General features: G+C 39.8%; 1 protein-coding gene across 1 annotated transcript in view; it reads right to left on the reverse strand.

Annotated features, from left to right (window-relative positions):
• Nucleotides 1–201: 201 nt before the first annotated feature.
• lrrc7 (leucine rich repeat containing 7) overlaps nt 202–22,876 on the reverse strand; it is a 94,263-nt gene continuing 71,588 nt past the window's right edge. Inside the window, exons 27-34 of the mRNA XM_055164758.1 lie at nt 20,908–21,120; nt 18,145–18,285; nt 16,174–16,293; nt 13,081–13,279; nt 10,797–11,086; nt 8,424–8,516; nt 2,691–2,765; nt 202–315 (exon numbers count right to left, since the gene is read on the reverse strand). Of these exons, the coding sequence (XP_055020733.1) occupies nt 202–315; nt 2,691–2,765; nt 8,424–8,516; nt 10,797–11,086; nt 13,081–13,279; nt 16,174–16,293; nt 18,145–18,285; nt 20,908–21,120 (1,245 nt within the window). The remainder of the gene's footprint in view (nt 316–2,690; nt 2,766–8,423; nt 8,517–10,796; nt 11,087–13,080; nt 13,280–16,173; nt 16,294–18,144; nt 18,286–20,907; nt 21,121–22,876) is intronic.

The following is a 22,876-nucleotide window of genomic DNA, read 5'->3' on the forward strand; positions in this document are numbered from 1 at the left end:
AAGTGAAGTGTTCTTATTGTTAAACCAGCTGTTGCCCCGGTAACGCTCAAATATACGATGATATGTTTGTGTTTTGGCACTACGGGATTGCCTTTGATCCAGCAAAAGGCAATGCGAAGGTAGAAAAGCGCGTGTAGTCCGTGTAGTCCTCCGGGGGGCGCTGCGGAGCTGAAGCGTTGGATGGCAGATAGAAAAGTGATCCTAGTGTGAAGAGCTGCTGTCCCTCAGAAGCACCAAATCCACGGTCCGACTGAAGTTTTTGAGTAAAGACACGGCCACATCGTGCTCCAGGTTCAGAAAACTATGTCCATTGGCCTGAAACAGAGACACAGCCCAGTCAGGAGAGAAGGAGATGGATAGAGATGTTAGTGTGATTTGGAGGAGCCTGAATAGATTAATTTCATGAAAGACTGGGGTAATGGCAACTTACAATAATTTTTGTTAGGCTAGTCTATTTTTTTTTATGATTAGACTAGTCAAACTATTAAAATATGATGACCGAAGACTTAAACAGAGAAAATATTTATGAATAAAGTGCATTCTAGATATACATATACATTACATAACAAAATAAAAACGCCATGATCATGTAGAGTGGGTTAATATGAACATTTTAAGACCAAAATGACAAGATTAACTACAGCATTACAAAGAAAAGAGTGACAATTTTTCACTGTAAAGAAGGTAGAAAGTGAACCTATTAGCTGTGTCCATACAGTCATACACAGTTGGACCCATTTACTTCTGCTGTAGTTTGCATTAATCCTTCTTGATCATCCATATTTCAGTTGTGACATTAGTGGATCATGTATTAAAACTGGTTATAGTTTTTATTTTATTTCTGATCTGTATTTATGGAGGAATACTTTTTGGCTCCAATATTACAACACTGTAGTCTAGAGTAGATGCATCTTATTCTGTCATTCTGAACCAGTTCTGAACCTGGACTAAACTAGGACTAAACCAGAACTGAACCAGGACTGAGTGTCAGGACAGGCCCGGAGGTACACCTGCACTGACCATCAGGTGACCGCAGGCAAAAAGACCAGCAGAACTCCGCACCGCACAGGTAAGCATAGCCATTGCACAATCACGCTTTGCAGTCACCCTGCTCCAAGGGCTTGGGGTTCTCCCTCTTGTTCTCAAGTCCAAGATTAGTCCTGGTTTAGTCCCTGTTTAGACCTGGTTTAGTCCTGGTTTAGTCCTCCTGGTTCAGTCACAAATCACCTACCCCCACTTAAAGGGCCCATCTCATGCAAAATAACTCTTTTCACATTGTATCTTCTGCACATAAACAAGCACAATTTGGGTTTTGGAACATCCATTACACAATAGTTGGAGACAGGCACAGACCAGGAACTGTGAAAGGCCGACTATTGCTCATCCCCCCCACCCGTCCTGAGAAAGCACAGGCTCCGCCCTCCAAATGTGACATAGACTCTGAGTGAGCCGCCCTTCCTCCACCATCTCAGGGAGGGAGGGGGAGACAGACGTGCGCCCTGATAGTGGTAGGAATAAACTTTTATTCATCATGGAGATACAGCGCGTTCAGCCGCATGTGTTGGACCTGGAGTTGGACGAGGACTTTGAGGAGCACGAAGCTCAAGCACCGCGTCCACATCATAAAATATGAATAAACACTAGTAGATAAACTTATTATATCGCGTACGCTGCAGTGTAGAACAATGATCTTATGCTGTCGCTTTTGTTTAGGTGTTCATGTGGGAATTGTGCGGGGTGGAGGAGGGGCAGAGGTGGTGGAGCGGGGGAGGGGGGCAGGTGCGAAGCGCTTTCTGCTACGTCAAACGCGTCATAGGTGTAGCTGCCGCGTCATCGTTGTTGCAGCTTTAGTTCGTTGTCACGTGGGTGTGAGGCAGAAATACGCGACATATACAAGACCCACACATCACTCTTAGAAGGTAGAAAGCTCTAAAAAGTTGATTTTGCATAAGATGGGCCCTTTAAAAAATCCCCACTACATCACTGGTAAGTCTGTAGTGTATTTGGTACTATTTCATAATGTTGGACTGTTGTCAAAATAAACTTGCATCAATTTGAAATTTGAGTCTCTTTGTGCATACATTTTTACATGAAAAAGCAGGCACTTGCTCTAAAATATGAAAACCACTCCATGTATGACAGTTGCCAGTTTTGTTTCATGTGGATAGGCCCAGTAAATTCAGAGATCTGAGCCATAAACCAGGTCAACTAATCTGAGATCTCTCCATTCTGTGAGGGGGAGGCAGTGTATCTTTTATGACATTTGGTCACCTTTCTTAGACGTTGTAACGAGACTGGACGTGGTTGTTGGCATTTGAATACCCAGTGATTTCATTTTACTATTAATATTGTTATTTCTCTCTTTATTTTTCATTTTATGTGTGTAGTATGTGTGACAAAGGGCTGTGGAGTGTGGAGAGAGAGGTGATGTGTGGGAGGGTTTGTTTGTTTGTTTGCTTGCTTTTGTCTGTTTATGTGTTCATTTTGAGAAATTTCAAAATGGAAAATAAAATCATATAAAAAAGAAAAACCAAATCTGCAATCTGACACTTAAACTACAAATTGCACCATAGAATTCTGACCTGTCCTCCAGTTTAGTTTAAACTACAGGGAAACTTGTGATGTCGCATGAACACAACTTACTGAAAGAGTAAAATAAATATAGAGTAGCACAGGGATGAAGTTCTTACCTGCAGTATTTTGTCTCCCGGTTGCAGGACGGAGGCTGCAGGCCCGTCATGCTGTACCCTAGTAACAAAGATACCCTATAAGTCAAAATGATACACCGTTAGGACAACACAGGGACACGATGCTTTAGAATCTTTGCCTTTCTCCAAAACCCCCCGATCTCAATTTAGACACATGCAACAGTTCAGTCTGATTAAAGCAGAGAGCAAAACTGCAATTTATATTCACAGAAGAAATACAGTGATTCAATAGGGCAGGCTCACGGGGCAGTCGGACCTGAGGGCAGATCGTTGGCAGTGAACAGGAGCGGACGGAGTGAGCTGCCCGAGACTGGTGCTGTGGGTAATGTGCAGCTCTGGCGCTCTCTAGTGGCACAAGTGCAGAATGCAAAGCCAAAAGTTCAAACCAATTAATACTTGTTTCTACTAGGAGTTTAAAAGGAAGCACACTCATTTCCTCAGGTATAACAACACTTTTTCAATTAACTTTATTTAATTAACAATCTAATTATGTCATGTATTAGTTTAATTTTAATTATGTATTAGTTTAATTATGTATTTGTTTATTTGAACAGGGACAATACAGATTAAAATCCTATTAGAGCTCTTATAGCACACTAAAAACTGACTCTTGTGAGCTTTAAGACATGTTATAATGTTGTTACCTCATCTAAAACAGACGTGCAGTTGTGTTTTATTTCATTCACACATGTTTGAGTCATCCTTTAATAGTCTGTCTACATCTCCAAAACTCAAAATGCTCTGTTCAACCTTGTGATGTCATGTTGTGGTAGTTTTCAAGTCAACAGCTCCTCTTTACCTTTAGTTCATTTAGTTTAGAGACTGACAATTCAAGAGGGCCGTGTTAAACAAGTGACTGACACAAAACTCATCTCCAGGTATGTGGAGCCCTTTCATACTTTCTATTACTGTAAAATGGCATTTTTATGAAATAACTTTTAAATTATGCAAATCACTACATGCTCAGAGGCAGAGCCCAGAGGGGGCTGTCAACCTGGAGGCAACTGTACTTTGATAATAAAAAGCACCAGAACATAAGTTTGCAAAGTGCTCTGCAAAAGGTCTTATAAGTAGCATGATTCACCTCGCAGCATTATTATTACTCGTTCACTACACGTTAGGTGGGTACTTTTTTACTGAACCAATCGCTGCTATTACGTATGTAATGCGCTGGAACGCCCACTGGTGTCCAAGTGACTGCCGGCACAACAGCAAACAAAGCAGGAAGTGAAAATCCTCGATCTCAGGAATGGTTGCCAACAAAGAATGTCTGTTGTCTGTCTTCGTCTACATCCATTTCGACCACTTTGTTTACTGTTGTGCTGTACCATAGGGTGACCTATGGTGACATCATGGCTTCACAGCTCTTCACTGATTGGCCGGTGCGTGGTCTACAACTTCCGGGGTTCTTGCAAACCGTCTAGTGTATTCTGATTTCTGACCTAGTCACTGGAAAGAAATGAAATTGAGCGGAGGCACTAGTGGCATCAGCCTGACTCCCTTATCTGTGACCTCAAAGACAAAACGCTAAATATTCTCACTGAAGTTTTTTTTCCACTTCATTAGCAAATATAACAAAAAGGCAAGAGCTTATTAAATAAACTGTAAGATTGTACGCAGAGTTGTAGAGACAGTACCTCCTTTTACTTCCTACTTTCGTCTTTGCATTTGAACGAATTGAAAACAAATAATAAATAAGCATTTTCGTGCCAAGAGCAATCACGCCTCTCGTCCACTCCAGATCACTGCCGACGCTGAGCACGGAGATAGAAAGTGGTTTGAACAGGTGGAGTGAAGGGGATGGGAAAGGGCCAGACACACTCAGATCTCCCTCTTTAACCCAAGGCAGAGATTGTAAATTCACCAACATCTTTTCACTTGGAGCTGAAAGATGTTTTGTCTGGAAACACATAGAAAACCGCACAGGGACGGTTCAACACAGGAGTTGAACACAAACGGATTAGGACAGAAATAATACATAGAAAGAAGAAATAATCGGTCGGAGGTTGACAGTTGAAAACATAGATAAAAAAGCAGGTTAGTAACGAGTGGGAGCGTTGTACAGTGAGCAGCATAAATGAATGGAGTCTACATTGATCTAGTTTTGAAAGTTTTTGAGATTTCTTATGAAGCTCACTGTTTGCCAAAGCACAAAGTTAGCAGTTAGCGGCTGTAAAGTGGTATAAGCGTTAGTGACAACAAGCCAGCGTTTACAGAGACTGCGTTGTGAAATCTCAAATAAAAAAAACAATACAACAAAATAAACATTAAGGACCCTGTACCTGATTTTTCCCCCATGTATCTGAGCAAACTTTGACTTCTTACCATAGTACAGATATATTTTATAAGAAGGTAAGATGGTTTAAGCATTTTAACATCCAATAATCAGCAAAATTGTTGATAATTAGAAAATACGTCTTGGAAAAACCCAGCTCTGGCTTCTGAGAGGTGTGAAAAGCTCTTATAAACTCATCGTGGTGATTAATTAAGATGCTCTGGACGCATAAAGTAAGTTAAGATTAACTTTGGACGACGGCAAACTGTTAAAAAGTTCAGTTTTTTACATTTTTAAGTCAGTAAAAATCAGGTACAGTGCCTCTAAAGGGATTGACAGATTATGACGGACAGTATTTTGTTAAAGTGGGTCTTTAAGAACTACTATCCAAAAGTATTTCTTAGACCCACTGTCAAATTACTGAGCAATCCCTTAAAGGTGCACTAAGTAACTTTTTCCGGTTGAGGGCATAGACTGTATAAAGAAGTGGACTTGAGGGAGTGTGACGTCACCCGCGGCGTTCGGTCCAGCTCCAGTCAAATGAAGCTCATCGAGACTTGCGGTTACAGCGACGAATTTGGAGCCGAGTTGCGTGTTCTGAATTTCGACCGCGTGTATCGTGGCAACCAAAGAGCCAATCAGGAGCAAGGGCCGGGGAGTCCTTCTGTTATTAATGTTTGTGTCTTGATTTAAGTACAAAATAGCGAAATAAAAACGGCGGGATCATGTAGAGCGGGTTAATACGAACATTTTAAGACCAAAATGACGAGGCTCACGGCAGCGGTTACTGAGAGAGGGGCGACGGTTTTCCAATAGAAAGTGAATTGGCGCCAGAGTCGATGGAGCCGAAAGCGCGCCCATGCTCACTTCCTATTTGGAATGCGGCGGCTGGCGGGATAAGGATGTCCATTTGTATATATACAGTCTATCTAGCTCCATGGTGACAAGAGGGCGGCGCCACCAGTACAGGTTTTTCAAGATGTTTTTATTTCAGCAATAAAAACACTTGAAATTGAATAAATGCAAGATAAGTTTAATGCCATACTGTGGAACATTCCAGGCATAGCAGTAACCCCTGAAAAGTTATGTAGTGCACCTCTGATGATATTACATTTTTTATTTTAAATATTCCAAATGTCAAAACAAAAAAACAAAAGCAAAACTGTAAAGCAGTATTTCTCCACGGCTGTACAAAGCTTACAATCTGCAAACTTCATGTGAAATGGTCATTTCTGTATTGGTCTGTTGGACACTGGGTATAGTGTTAATTTCAACCTTGGAATGTCAAGAGTATTTGAGGTGTAGGACTTCTACACCTGCTTCTGGTTTAGTGACAAATGTTTCAGAATGATGAAGTTTTTGAGTTAAAGAGTCACTAAAGTGCTCTTCTGAGAATTCTGAGGAAACTAGAGCTACAAATATTGATGTATTGTCATGAGGTAAAATTTAAATGAATTAATTGTATGTTATTAGGTTCTGATTTTAGACCAAGAGTTTGTTTTCATACCTGATAGTTTGAACTGCTCAGAGTGGTCACGTGATGTTGCTGTGATGTGTCCGCTCAGCTGTTTAAACAGGTTTTGGCTCTGTCTTTCTACCTTTAGAGGCAAGAAAACAGCGCCACCTGCAGACCTACTTCCTCAGGACAGTATCCCAGGTGTGTGAGAGTAAAAAAGCCCCCTCGTCTCGGTTTATAGTCCCGTATAAACCGGGACAGAGCCATAACCTATATAAATCAGCTGACCAGACACGTTACTGCAACATCACTCTGGGTCAGATATAAAAACAAACTCTTGGTCTGAAAAAAGAACCTAATAACATAAATTATCGGAAGACCAAATGAACCTCATTGGTGAATTAATTATAGTTTTAAATGGGCAAAAGTGCACAAAAAGTCCTACAAAACAGGATCAAGTCAAGTGACTGAAGAGGTTTTGAGGGGAAGTTACAATGAGGTACCTCACAGAATACAATTTAAATCAGTTTTGTTTGTGTTTCTTCCCTCGTTTTGCCACACATTAATATAGAAATAATTATTTGTTTAATTGTGCTGGATGTAACACAAGTAAGAGAGCTGTTTTTTCGTATCTCTGAATGAGGACTTAAAGTGCCTATGACAGGTTGGACTACTCATTTGACTAAAAGACAGTTAACATCTTTATATTTAAGATTTTACTACAAGAAAAATATTGTTTACCCCGAGTTTGGCCGTTTATATTTAAAATTTTGCTTCTTAGTTGGAACTTAGGAAATCACACTAGGTAATTCCTTAACTATTACCTATTAAACATGCCAAAACTCCTCCAATTTACACATAAATTAATATTTGACAAACACAAATTTAAGAAAACACCTTTATTATGTTGAAATAATGTTTAAAGTATCAGAAAATGTAGTTTTCTTTTGCCGATTTCTCATCAGTGTAGGACTCTCTAAAATCGCACTGTCCACTTTCTGTAGTTTTCAAAATATTTTTCAACTTTTCTTCTCAAATTGGTTCTTGATTTGTGTAAAACTATAATTTATATTTGCAACAAGTACTGTCCCACCAGATGAAGTAGAAATGAGAGAATGATCAAAGCCCGTCATGTGCACTTCAAACCAGAAACTGCGTCCTGCCTTGTATTAGTTTACGGTGGATGGTTTAAATGGAGCTGTCCTGGATGGTTGGGGGTGAGCACATGCCGCCCTGAGTTTTGGCTGTTTCATACCTGATTAATATCATTCCTTTGGCTATGATTTGGAGTCTTCTGTCGAAACTGGTAAAGGATGAAAAATGTGCTCAAATTAAAGAAGATACCATATCGTCCCAAATGAAGAGTACAAAATAACACTGCGCTTGTGGGACAGACAAAAGTGTAAATTTTCTAAAAACCAGGACTAAACCAAAACTAAAGAGACTAAACTAGTTCTCCAATAGTGAATGGAATGAGTTAAGTTTAGTACTTTCAAATATACTGTAAAGCCAAACCAAAATAGGGTTGATATTACATAAAGATGCACTGTGTAACTTTTCTTGTGGGAGTTACGCTACTTTCTTGTATCCATGGAGACGTTATTTCTTTACCTGATCAGTTTGACAACATGGTATTAAGCTGTATCTCGCAATCTTTCAATTACAGGTGTTTTCATTGCTTAAAAACACTTAATTGTTACTCGCGTCACCATAGATCTGATCTGTAACTGCGGAATATTCCAAGCAAAGCAATAACATCTCCAGGGAAACTAGCAAGTAGCGAATCGTCCGCCTGAAAAGTCGCACAGCGCACCTTTAAGTCAAGTTTTCGGGCTTCAAATTTCACTTTGTAAATACCACATAGTTACAGGAAGGTAGTGAAAAAGATGCAACACTGCGGTAACCAGTGGCAGTTTCCACGGCAACCCCTTTAGCAGAGCTGCGCTGGCCGTGATTTGCTGGTGCGGTCGGGGGCGGGTCGTACCATATCGGAGGGTTTGAAGGGGTTCCCCTGACCGCTGATGCCTCCAGAGATACTGAAGCCAAGGCCTGGGTTTTTCTCTATCCGCACACAGAGCTGAGAAGAGAGACACGCTGTTATGGTTTAGAAAAAAAAAACACATTTAAGATTAACTGGACACGTTTGTTAAGCTTGGACTCATGTTTACTATAAATGATGGGGTAAATGGATTATAAAGGCTATTGATACTCTATTATCATTATTAGACTTTAAACTGTAAAAGCCTAAGCACCAAAAATGTTCCTAGTTTTGCAAAAGTCTTCCCTCATTTTGTCAACTTTTACAAAGTTTTAAGAATTACCGTATTTTTCGGATTACAAGTTGCACTTTTTTTCATGGTTTGGGTGTTTCCTGCGACTTATACTCTGGCACGATTTATATATATTTATATAATATAAATATATATATATATATATATATATATATATATAAATATATAAATATATATATATATGTATAAATAAATAAATAAATAAATATATATATATATATATATATATATATATATATAATATATATATATATATATATATATATATATATATATATATATATATATATTAAATGGCCCACCTCATGCAAAATAACTCTTTTCACATTGTATCTTCTGCACATAAACAAGTGCAATTTGGGTTTTGGAACATCCATTACACAATAGTTCTGAAATTTTACTGATTTCTTGGAGTCAATCACAGACCAGGAACTATGAAAGTCCGACTATTGCTCATCCCTCCGCCCGTCCTGAAAAAGCACAGGCTCCACCCTCCAAACGAGGCGTAGGCTCTGAGTGAGCCGCCCTTCCTCCGCCATCTCAGGGAGGGAGGGGGAGACAGACGTGCATCCTGATAGTGGCAGAAATAAACTTTTATTCATCATGGTGATACAGCGCATTCAGCCGCATGTGTTGGACCTGGAATCGGACGAGGAATTTGAGGAGCACGAAGCTCAAGCACCACGTCCACATCAGCTGAACATTACTGATTGTTAAAATATTAATAAACACTGGTAGAGCAACTTATTATATCATGTTCACTGCAGAGTAGAACAATGAACTTATGCTGTTGCTTTTGTTTAGGTGATCATGTGGGAATTGTCAGACGATGCGGGATGGAGGCAGGCGGTTGCGGTGGAGCAGGGGAGGGCGGCGGGTGCGAAGTGCTTTCTGTTACATCAAATGCATCATAGGTGTATCTGCCGCGTCATTGTTGTAGCAACTTTAGTTCGTTGTCACGTGGGAGGGTGGCAGAAATATGCTGCAATTTGTAAAAAAAACGCTGAATCAATCTAAAAACCACTTCGGCGACATATACAAGGCCCACACATCACTCTTAGAAGGTAGAAAGCTCTAAAAAGTAGATTTTGCATGAAATGGGCCCTTTAAAATTTTCACACTGACACTGACAAAAGGGCGCTCTAGGCTCGTGTGCCAGTTTTCTGCACGTCTCCTGCAGAAAAAGCTGCTGTCCTGCTGCAAGTAGCGAAATCTGCAGCCGAAAATGGTAATCGAGGAGCAGAAAGAAAGTTTGGAGTGAACAAGATACTTGTGTGGGACTGACGGAAAGTGGGGATGGAGAACACAGCTTCACGGTAACTTGGAGGGTGCACCATGAAACTTTCCTGGAAGTCGTTGGATGGACCGACAAAGCCTAATAGCTAATGACAGAGTTGCTCAGAAGTGGCACTGAGGATGAAGAATTGAATGGATTTAGTGAGATGGAGAGTTTGTTAAACTTGTTCTGTTCTGTTGTTTATGTTATCTGAAGAACTGTCATTTGTTCTCTGTTCTATTGTTATTACTAGAACTTGACTCTTAAGATGAAATGTCAGTTCCTGGTTTCTGATTTTATAAAATAAATATCTGCCAAAAAGTGCGACTTATATATGTTTTTTTTCTTCTTCATTAGGCGTTTTTTGGCTGGTGTGACTTATACTCCAGAGCAACTTATAGTCCGAAAAATACGGTACATTTCCAAACACTCTAAGTTCATTTGGACACATTCAAATTAATATATTCGTAATTAACATTTTATTCCAGTAGATTGTTGTACTAAAAGTGTTCAGAAGATGTCTCTAGTGTCAAAGTTGTCAGAGTTGTCTCAGTCTGAAGTAATATTTAAGCACTCACAGTTCTTCCACACACATTTAAATGAACCCAGAGGTCCCACTCCACAGGTCAAAGGTCTTTTGCATTTATTTATTACACATGGGATAGAGAGAAACATAATTTCGATTCTTTTGTATGTCTAGTACAAGTGAAGAAACTGACAGTAAAGCTAACGTTGAACTTTGAAACAGTAAAGTTCTCATCACTGTTATGTTTTATGTTTATGGGGGCACCTGTTCCTGGAAGCCGTCGGTGCTCTTCTGTCCTTTGGTCTGCAGGCAGCGTGCGCTCTGGGGCCGGGGGTTGGTGTGGGTTGTCGTGACGACCTGGTTACTGTGCATGACCACCTGGTTGGCGTGCATGACGTTCTGGTTGGAGTGGCTCATGCCCTGGTTGGCGTGGTACTGCGGGTTGGTGGCGGGCAGTGCGGGCTGGTGAGAGGTGAACTGGGGCTGGTTTCCTGAAGGTGACAGGGCCATGGGTAAGCCTGAGCTGGGGTAGGCCTGTCCGGGGGCTGGGAGGGCTGCAGGGGACACGCCACGGCATTAAACAGGGTATGTCCTATGGTACTACAGACTGGCACTAGGACAGGAGAGGGGATTACTTTTACCAGAGGGTCGTATTGGAAACCAGCTCATTTCTGTAAACTAAAGGCTAGTGCGAATTTTTGCATGTGTCTTACCACTGGACTGAAGCAATAGAACACAAAACTGTACAGTGACTTGAGCGTCCAGAAAAGCATTATATAACACTAATGCATTGCCAAACAATGACAGATCATCTGACATAATATGATAATTTGCAGCTCATGTCATTAACCTTCCCTGTGGGTGGCAAAAGGAGAAGTTCAATTTGTCAACAGGACAAAGTTTATTTGGTCCAATACATTTCGCGACTCATCCAAGCTGCTTCTTCAGTTCTGGTCAGACACTGGTGGACACTTCCTTATATCTGTCTGAAGGCAGGAGCTGACTACAATGAAACTAACACACCTACTTGTTTAGAGTTTTTGTTAGTTAGTTAAGCCTACTGAAATGCGCTAAGTGTGGGATCATATCAGCAGAATCATTCAGGGCCCTATTGGAGCTTTCACACCTCTGGACCTGATCTGGCTGCCCCTATTGTTCTCTTTGTTTGTTTTGATTTAGGTTTGAGGATGGAGCTGTAAATAGGAGACAGGTGGTGTCTGTTCAAGGATGGATTGTCTAACCAGAATAGCTTTTTTTATTCTTTTGTCTGGCTCAAATCTGAACCTCACTGTCCTCAAAGGAGTGGCCCGTGGCTTTTCGGTGGAGATGTACAGCAGACTGAGGTCCACTGCTGCTCTCTCGTCTGTGTTGGTACATCCTCTTGTGAAGTGGCTGTTATGTTTCTCCAGTGTCGCGTTCACTACAGTCTTCACTACACTGAATGGAGTAGACAACACTGTTTTGTTTGTGGCTTGGTGTTTTGTCCTTTGGGTGGACCAGTTTCTGTCTTAAAGTGTTTGAAATAGACTGGGATCTCATGTTGTCTAAACATCCTCTGTAGTTTTTCAGAAACACCAGCCATGTAAGGAATAGTTACACCCTTTCTCCTGGGTTCTGATTCTCTGTTGTCCTGATGTTTAGCTCTTTTTGTTTTATTATTAGGAAAGACAATACATCTTTAGTAAAGAAGTGTCCATCAGCATTCTGACCAGAACTGAAGAAGCAGCTTGGATGAGCTGTCAAATGTATTCAACCAAAAACACTTCTGTCCAGTTGACAAATTGAACTTCTCCTTTTGCCATGGATTCTACCTGGACGACTAAGAGATTTTACACACTTCCCTGGGGGTGTGATGCTAACTGTAGGCATGCTCCGTCTGAGGCTTGTTAAGACTTTAATGTGCACTTTATTTTAACACAATCTGAACAGAAAGATCTGACAACTACAACAGGTGAATTAATAGGACCATGAATGTTCTGTATTGATCACAGGCTCCTGAAAATGTGCTGTGTAAATCCATTGTATATTGAGTTTTCAGACAATCTACAAACTTTTTGTCTGTGTTTACTAATATGGACATAGTGTGACCATGGTAACATATGGACATTAAGCCGGGCGTACACTGTGTGATTTTTGGTCCTTTTTGAGTTGATTTTTACTTGTGTGAATGTTTTTGGGACCGAGTTTTGGCTTAATCGTGTGTTGTGTTTCGTGTAGTAAACATGGGGTAACAAGAACTGATTAATACCTCACAACCAGCTCCTGATCAGCAATTGTAGGTCACAAGAATATCAAACTTGTTTGAAATCCACTCGCCTCTCGTGAGGGTTTCACACTGTTGAAGTCGTTCGTATAGTGTGAGAACACGAATCATGAGCTGTGAACTTTTAAACCCTGCGATTTGATTGTACAGTTTGAGCTGGGACTGAGTAAAATGATCGAAAATATCACACAGTGTATGCCTGGCATTGAACATACATGTAGAATAGCCCCAGAGTAATGTCACGTGTCAAACTGTACTGTCCGATATTACTGTCTCACTAGTTACCTTGCTGCATGGAGGCCTGGTACTGCCCCGCTGGCACCACAGACAGGGGCATCCCAGGCTGGTACTGCCCCCCCTTGTTCATCATGTTGTCATAGCCCTGCTGCCCCCCCACACGGTGAGAGATGGTGGCAGAGGAGGAGGAGGTGGTGACGATCATGGCGTTGTGCGTTTGATGTGATGGGTTATGGGCGTGGCCACCCTGCTGGAAAAAAGAAAAACACACTTAGACAAATGCTCTGGATAAAACTGCAGATTCTGAGGAAAAGAGGCGTAAAGGGCATATGACATGATTTTTTTCTGATTACTTGGTTTGGTGGGATAGAATGTGAGGTAAAGATTTATCATAGTTTTACATAGGTTATGTGTCAGTTTGTGAAGAAAAGGAAATTGTTTTGAATTCTAAAAAGGAAAATCCCTCTATTTATGTCACCAAACAAAAACCATCCAAACTGTAGAGAGAATTTACGAGCAAGAGTTTCAGTTTCGTGATACTTTAAAGGTCCTATATTACGTAAAATTGACTCTCGTGAGCTTTTAGCCATGTTAGAATGTTGTCACCTCCTCAAAAACAAACCTGGAGTTGAGTTGTGTTTTGTTTCATTGCTCTGTTCCACCTTGATGTCATGAACGTGTGAATGAAACAAAACTCCAGGTATGTTTTTATGAGGAAACAACATTATAACACAGTTCAGAAAGTAGCGTAATATGGACCCTTGGTATATATTTTTATTTCTGTCGTCTTGTGCTAATGAACTAGCTGTGCCTCGAGTTTTGAAATAAAAATTGCACACAGACCCTTTAAGGTTAACTGGACACTGGTTTAAATATAACACAAATCCTGTTTTAGGTTATAAGCTCACAGTTATTGAAGTTGACAAGTAAATTACAGACTTTCTGCCTTTCTGTCACAAACCAGTCAAATCCTGCTATCAAATGCTACACAAATTAGCCCTTTTTTTAAACATGGTGGTTTTACAGCAATCATCTTTTCAGAGTTGATAACCTTGTTATAGTTGTTTCACTTTCTCATTAACATTATCGAAGTTGTATTTGGAGGGATTCGTGCATGTTTGAGTAATCTTTAATCATTTATTTTCATGACAACATACTGCAGATGTTCTCAGGTCTCTGCACTGCCCCCTGTGGCTCAGAGAACAGACTTTAAAGCGGCTCTGTTCGTGTACAAGTCTCTCTATGGCCTAGTAACAAAGTACATCTCTGACATGACAAGTACATCTCTGACATGACCACTTTGCCCTGATGAAGACCATCTTGCTGGTCAAAACATGTTAGCATCCCTTCATGCAATAAAGTACTTTTAATATATTCAGTCGGATTGCCTCGGGTTTGTACCTTGCCCATTTTTACATTTTCCAGTAAGGGTAATTTTCTGTTTAAAGACTACTGTTTTAACCCTCGTAGAGCACCTGTACTTCTATTTTTTACTCTTTTAAGCTCCAGTGAAGCACTCTACCTCTTTTTCTCCATCTTACATCTCTGACATGTTAGTGTCGTATGAACCATCTGCACCCTGAGGAGCTCAGGGAGCAGCCTCCTGCTGGTGCCCAGAGTCACGACTAAACATGGGCAGTCAGAGTTTCAGATTCATGCAGCTAAATCCTGGATCAGTATTCCTGAAGATTGAAAAAGATCTGTTTAGCTGCAAATAATTGAAAAGTTTTATTCTGCAGTCCTCTCTCGCATTGTTTCTATGGTGGCTTTAATATATTTCTTATTCTGTAAAGCACTTTGAATTACTTTGTGTATGAACTGTGCTATACAGATAAACTTGCATTGCCTTGCCTGTTTTTATCACCACCGGTACACACCCACTTCTCTGAACCATTGCTCCCTTGTGTAATGTGCAGCTATCCGAGTTGCTGACTCAAACTGACTTTTAGCACCATCTGGTGGATGTTTAAGAAAATGCAGCCTTGACATTAGATAGATACTTTATTGATCTCGACGGAAGTATAAATGCAGCGACGGTTACAACAGAATACAGTGAGAGACACAGGACTACATCCAACTGTACAACAACTCACCTTTATGTAACATGTAATACTCCCTACAACTGTACAACAACTCACCCATATGTAACAGATAATACTCCCTACAACTGTACAACAACTCACCCATATGTAACAGATAATACTCCCTACAACTGTACAACAACTAACCTTTATGTAACGAATAATACTCCCTACAACTGTACAACAACTCACCCCTTTATGTAACAGGATAATACTCCCTACAACTGTACAACAACTCACCCTTTATGTAACAGATAATACTCCCTACAAACCTAAATGTAACAACTACCTGTACAACTCACCTTTATGTAACAGATAATACTCCCTACAACTGTACAACTCACCTTTATGTAACAGATAATACTCCCTACAACTGTACAACTCACCTTTATGTAACAGATAATACTCCCTACAACTGTACAACAACTCACCTTTATGTAACAGATAATATTCCCTACAACTGTACAACAACTCACCCTTGTGTAACAGATAATACTCCCTACAACTGTACAACAACTCACCCTTATGTAACAGATAATACTCCCTACAACTGTACAACAACTCACCCTTATGTAACAGATAATACTCCCTACAACTGTACCACAACTCAGCCTTATTTTTGCTCTCTGTTATTATATTATATTGTGATGTTTGAGCTACTGTATCCAAATAATTTCCCTTGTGGATCAATAAAGTTTGTCTAAGTCTAAGTCTAAATATTGTGTAACTTTTCTGGAGGAGGGTGTGTCAAATGCTTTTCTCCATGGAGATGTTATTGCTTTGTCTGGAATGTTCCACAGTATGGCATTAAACCTTTCTATCTTCATGGAGAAAAAAGCAGACCAAGTTACAGGTCAGAATGCCAGTTTTTCTTGAGCTATAAACCCACCTGTAAGTCAGTAAATGTAAGTTAGAGCTGTTTAATGTCATACTGCGGAGCATTCCAAGCAGAGCAATGGCATATCCATAGAAACAAGCAGGTGACAGACCCGCAACCGAAAAGTTACACAGTGCACTTTGAAGTTTGTGTAAATCTCTCTCCACCTCCTCCCCCTCTCACCTTCTTCATGAGGTTATCCGGGGGCACGTCTCTTCGGCCCAGTGAGTAGGGCACCCACTGGTTCCCCGCGGTCCCTCCTTCCTGGTCGTTATCCAGGATGGCCGACTGCTGAGAGGGCGTCTGAGGGGGACACAGACAGACACAGAGCTCATCAGCACGGAGACAGCGAAGAATATGGTCAACCTCCAAAACATACCTACTCCTGTTTCATGTCAAAGAATAGGGGATTGTTTTGGTTTAGTCTTGAGTGACTGTGTGGTAACAGCACCTCCGCTGGTCTGTGCTGGTACTACCTTCAGGCTGTTGATGGAGAAATCAGCCAGTTTGGGCTTTGAGGAGAACTAGCGCAAAATTGTTTTACTGTTTTTTTTTTGTTTGTTCTTTCCAATAAATTCTGTGGCAACTGAAATTCGCTCATCCACCAGCACAAAGATAAATGTAGTTAGTGTGTGTGTGTGTGTGTGTGTGTGTGTGTGTATGTGTGTGTGTGTGTGTGTGTTGGTGGTGGCAGATTGGCAGCCTCCTTTTCTGTCTACTCCAGAGAAGGTGTGGCTACAGTATCTTAAAGGTGCATCGTGTAACTTTTCTAGTGGAAGGTCTGTCAAATACTTTTCTTTATGGAGATGTTATTGCTTTGTCTGGAATGTTTCACAGTAAACCGTTTTATCTTCCTAGAGATCAAACCAGGCCAATTTACAGGTCAGATCTGTGGAGAGTAGGGGCGTGCAAAAATATCAAAATATCAATATATCATATCATTTAATGTGATGATACAGTATCATGTGGGCTGCTGTATTGATATATTGAGTATTTTTTGGTAAATTTTACTAAATTATTTTGTTGTTTTTTGTTTGTTCAGAGGAAGGAAACTCTTTCATGTGACACATTTGACATTTTCATTGTTTTGATGATTAAAATTGGTGTGTCTCATATGAACTTTGCACAAGAGCTGATTTAACAAAGAATTTTAGTATCACAGCCATGACTTAGCCAATATTTTTTATTGAACAGTATCAACTTGGTTTGAAATATATTGCATTAAACTAAAAGGGCAATGTATCGAAATATGTATCGTATCATTGCCAGTGTATCGAGGGCTATATCGTATCGCCAACTTTTAAGTGATATGTGTCTTTTAACAAAAAATGTGAGCACATTACCCCAATTTTAGCGTTATTGCACTGGCTTCCAGTTAATTTTAGTGTTAATTTTAAGACTTTTTTGTTTGTTTTTAAAGCTTTGAATGGACTGGCCCCACAGTACGTCTCAGACCTCATCCATATTTACACCCCTGAGCGCTCTGAGGTCCGAGGGCCAGCTCCAGCTCATGATGTTTAAGACGAGACTTAAAATCAGAGAGGACAGGGGCCTTCTCTGTGACCGGCCCCAAACTCTGGAGCACTCTGTTCCCCCCACGTCCCAACAGCCCCCACTGTGGAGCGTTTTAACTCTTGTCTTAAAACCCACTTTTATTCTCTGGCTTTTAACACCTCGTGAGTTGTGTCTTTCATTTATTATTATTGTTTTAGAACTAGTATGACAAAATGTTAGCAATTTTTTGTTGTCTTCATTTTATGATCTCTGTGCAGAACTTTGGAAACTGCTTTGTTTGTAACATGTGCTTGGATTTGGAGAGGCAACCCTTCACTGTCAGAATGTCTGTTTTTCTAGCTGTTTTTGAACTATGAAACCAGCTGTAATTGAATAAATATAAAGACACCACAGAGTATGGAGTGAATAAATAATGACTAAAGTGTAGTGTTCATCTGATTAGATACAAACAAAGACTTCTGTAGGATAATTAATAAAACATAGAAGTTGGTGAGGCTGCCTGGTGCCTTACCTGACCTGGAAAACCCTAACATCTGTATTACAAATGTACCACAGTGTTTTTACAGACACATAAAACAATGCAACACAGTATGAGTTTGAGTAAAAGCGATAAGTTGGAGTAACATGGCGAATACTCACAGCATTGGAGTTCGGAGGAGGAGGCAGTGGCAGCCAGCGGCCAGCAGGGGGCTCATGCTTATTGTTATTGTAAAGGTTAAAGTGCCCCCCGCCCTGACAGAGCATGCCCAGCGTGAGCGTGTTGTGCTTTAGGACACCACTCTGATTGGAGGAGACAACATCACATGACATGGGTGAATGGGAGGGGCTGCAGCGTGGTGACATCACACTGTGAGCTCCACAAACAACAATAAAACACTTATAAACAACAACAACAAGAGCAGTGCAGAGGAGCTGAAAGCACAGAGACTGTTAGCCGCGGCGCTGCACAGAACGTGTCAAAGGAAACGCGCTTTACTTAGACTGAGATTGTAATGACGCAGATGTGGTATGTAGTTAGCTTACACGAGATCATAAATCTGTTAGTATTTATCAAAGCGATTTGTGTTTGTGCGTATCTGTCAACTTGTTGTATTAAAGGTGCACTGCGTAACTTTTTGGGAAGGGTAAAGGTGCATTGTGTAACTTTTCTAGGATCCAGCAAATGCTTTTCTCCATGGAGATGTTATTGCTTTGTCTGGAATGTTCCACAATATGCCATTAAACTTTTCTATCTTCATGAAGACCTAACCAGACCAAGTTATAGATCAGATCTGTGGAGAGGCGACTCCGCTCACAGTCAGAATGTCTGTTTTTCTAAGTATTTTTTGAGTTACAAAACCATCTGCAATTGAATAAGTGAAATGAGTAAGGTAGAGCTGTTTAATGTCACACTGTGGAACATTCCAGGCAGAGCAATGACATCTCCATAGAAACAAACAGGTGACAGACCCTCAACCAGAAAAGTTACACAATGCACCATTAATTGTTCATCCTGGAATGTTTCACAGTAAAGCATTGTGAGGTATTCCTGAACAATAAAATCACCTCTAATGAAACAAAAGCTAAACAGACTTTTAATGCCATACTGTGGAACATCTCAAGCAAAGCAATAACATCTTCGTAAAGTTACACAATGCACTTTTAAAGCTGGGGTACCTGATTTTCAAACTGTGAAAGAAGAAAGTAGGTTTAGGATTTGCCTTTATAACAATATATTCAATTAAAAAAAACAAACAAAAAACAAAAAAGAAATCAGGTATCTCAGCTTTAATGCAACAACTTGACAGAAATGCACAAACAGATAGATAGATAGAGATAGCGATAATTTAACGTTTTGTAATTTCCAAATATTGATCATAATGAATAGATAACTCTGTAGACTTGTGGTATTGTGTGCTGGGGTCAGTACGTGGAGCTGGGTCAGGCTGACAGTGAAGTGAACATGCATCTGGACAAACTGAGACGATACAGACAGGGCAGTGAGGGCGAGATGCATGAAACAGCTCCCTCTAGAGGCTATGAGATACACTACAAGGGAAATTATCTTTGATATTTTAGAGTCACTTGCCATAAATTAAGTTTTTTTTGGATAATATTGTTGTTGTATGTTTCAAAGGAAAGCAAATGTACCTTAACAGATAACACTTATTATTTAAAACATTTTGTGATGACCTTTCCCCATTCAAAATATATATTTTAGGGGTGTAATGGTACATGTATTTTTTGCCCAACCGTTTCAGTATGGGGCGTTTGGTTTGGTGCAGGGCTGTGCACGAGTTATTTCACACAATTTGTGTGTGTTCCATCACTACATGTGCACTGCATGGAAGACTCGGCTCTTTAATATTCATGAGGAAACTTGTGATTGGGGCAGTGTTTCCTGCAGCACTTTATAGTTAGCGAGGCCTTGACAACAATCTCCCCACACGTTCAGTATTCCCCCCCAATCTGTCCCCATACCCGCGACCTCTGCTCTGAACAAAAGGGTATTTTCAACCGCTGGGGACATTGGAACTGCCAGTAGTAAACAACGTGGACAATATTTAACTTATTAGTATTATTAAGCAGCACTTTGCATTTATTTTATTTTCCTGTTTGTATAATGTTAAAACAAATTGTTGGTTTAATAAACACACAAATAAACAAAAAGCTAATGGTTTTGCATTTTGTTCCCAAACTGTACCAAAAATGAACCAAACTGTGACCTCAAAACCGAGGTATGTACCGAACTGTGATTTTTGTGTACTGTTACACCCCTAGAATACTTTTATTTGAATAGTGTTATTGCAATAACAACGGAAGAGGTTCTATAACAAACTCTTAAAATCTGAAAGGAATCTTCATGCTTAAAAACATGGACTGGACCAATAAATTATTCAACTTGTATTGTCACAATTTTGACTGGTTTTGAGATTATTTATAGTAACATAAATAACATTTTCTTAACACTAGTGAAATTAAATCTGTAAAGTCATCTAGACTAACTCAATTTAATTTAAAGGTGCACTGTGCAACTTTTCTGATGGAAGGTCCAACTGGAATGTTATGTTACTGCTTTCCTTGGAATGTTCCATGGTATGACATTAAACATATCAGTCTAGCATGTATTAATTATGGGTGTTTCTAATGCTCAAAAATCTCCACAGATCTGACTTGTAACCTTGCTCACAGTCAGAATACCTGTTTTTCTAGGTATTTTTGAGCTATAAAACAACATGTAATCATATAAATGTAAGTTAGAGCTGTTTAATGTCATACTGTGGAACATTCCAACCAGAGCAATGACATAAAAACAAGAAAGTGATGGAACAACAACCAAAAAGTTCCACAGTTCATCATTAACTCATTTTCCTTTTTGCATTGTGAAAAGGTGGAATCTTAGTGCATGTTTTGTTTTCGTACCCGGTCCAGTCTCTTGGCCTCGATGTGGCGGAGCAGCTGTTGTCTCCAGTCTGGGGGCATTTTGGACGTGATATCTTCAGGTTTCTGGGGGACCACCGGCCGAACTTTGATGGTGTCTTCTGAAGCTTTCTCTGGACACGTGGCCAGGGTGTAATCTGGGGGCATCTTCTCCAAAAGGGCAGCCATGGTCGGGCGGGCGGAGACTGGGCGCGCCTGTGGCAAAACAAACCATCCGTGGGGTTTGTTATGAGGAGGTAGTGTTAAAAAAGTTGATGAAATACAGTTAACAGACAGTTTCATGCAGTCAAAACCAGGCATTTGGCAAAAAGGAGGTGGGCGATATGGTAGAAACGTTTCAGAGGTAGTTATCTGCACAATGCTTTTAAAATAGAAGTGTTTTAACTGTTACCCAGAAGTTATTTTGAATCTGAAGGTACTGGACGTAGAAGCTCATACTACCTTGAAGTTGGACAATGTTAATCCTCAATATAATATCCAAAGCGACAATCTAAAACAGGCATGTCAAACTCAAATTGACAGAGCGCCAAAATTAAAAACTGGGACTAAGTCATGGGCCAAACTAAATATTTATTGAAAAATGTCAACAACATCTGCATGTTTTCTCTTGTTTTGAGATCTGTAATATTAAACCTTTTCTTATTAAAATAAACTAAACTTTAAATAATTAATGTCTCTATAGTTTAAGAGTAGCCAGTGGGCAGCTCTAATACATATTTGATATAATCTTGCGGGCCAAATATAATTATATTGTGGGCCAAATTTGGACCCTGGGCCTGAGTTTGACATGTCTGAACTAGAACATGTGTCTCCAACCTGTATCCCAGGAACTACCAGCAGCTCTCCATCCTATTCCAAGTGCCTCTCCATGGGATTTCAGAATTATACATACTGTACTGAATTACAAAAAATTGATTAATTACCTTTGTAGATGTATCTTTTTGACTCCTAAATGTGTGTACTAAATGGATAATGGTTTATGTTTTATTGTAATATAACTATATCCTAAACCTAAACTTTGTGATCCCTAAAATTAGTGGCTCTCTGTTATTTTTTTCGTAAAAGGAGCTCACTAGACAAAAATTTGGAGACTCCTTATCTAGTATATTGTACGTAGTAAGTAGCAGAGGTGGGGACTTGCAAGTCGTGACTTGGACTCGAGCCAGACTTGAGTCAATATTTTTAGGACTGGAGATTTGACTTGATAAAATGGACTAAGACTTGGGACTGGACTCGGACTTGATGCCTGTGATTTGAGAAAACTTGAGAAGCACTTTTAAATCTGAATTCTTTCTAACCCTAACCCTAACTCTTAAATTAACCCTAAATTAATTTCTTAAATACTCGTATATAAATATACCATGATTTTTTTAAGCACAATTTATCTTAAAAGTCATATAAATAGCAAAAATCTAAGCTATATTTTTGGTGAAAAATTTGATGATTTCTTGAAATGACTTGAAGCTCAAAGCAGACAGCTTGGACTTAATTTGGACTTATGGGTCAGTGACTCTAGACTCGACTTGGACTTGCCTGTATTTGACTTGAGACTTACTTGAGACTTTTAAATCAAAGACTTGGTCCCACCAGTGGTAAGTAGTGACAAACAGATCAACACCAAAAAGGTTATATTTTGATATCCTTACTATTATTTGGTATCGAATCTAATAAAAAAATCTGGAGTTTAATTGTGTTGATTTGAGAGCTGCAAGTTTCTAATTCTATACATAATTATGCATTAGTCAAGTGTATTTGTGCTCAAAAGGAGTAAGAAGAATTGTACACTTATATAATCCTACCCAATACGAATCAGTGATAATGCCAAATGTCAACAAAAACATGTGATATCTTTGCATTTTTGAGTGTAATTTTACAGCCCATTCATGAAAATTTGCATGTTGAATATAACCATAGACTGTATCCAGAAGTGAACTAAGATAGTGTGATGTCT

This window comes from Boleophthalmus pectinirostris, unplaced genomic scaffold (genome assembly GCF_026225935.1).
Source record: "Boleophthalmus pectinirostris isolate CB_2022bp ecotype Guang Dong unplaced genomic scaffold, ASM2622593v1 HiC_scaffold_7, whole genome shotgun sequence".
Taxonomy (NCBI): Eukaryota; Metazoa; Chordata; class Actinopteri; order Gobiiformes; family Gobiidae; genus Boleophthalmus; species Boleophthalmus pectinirostris.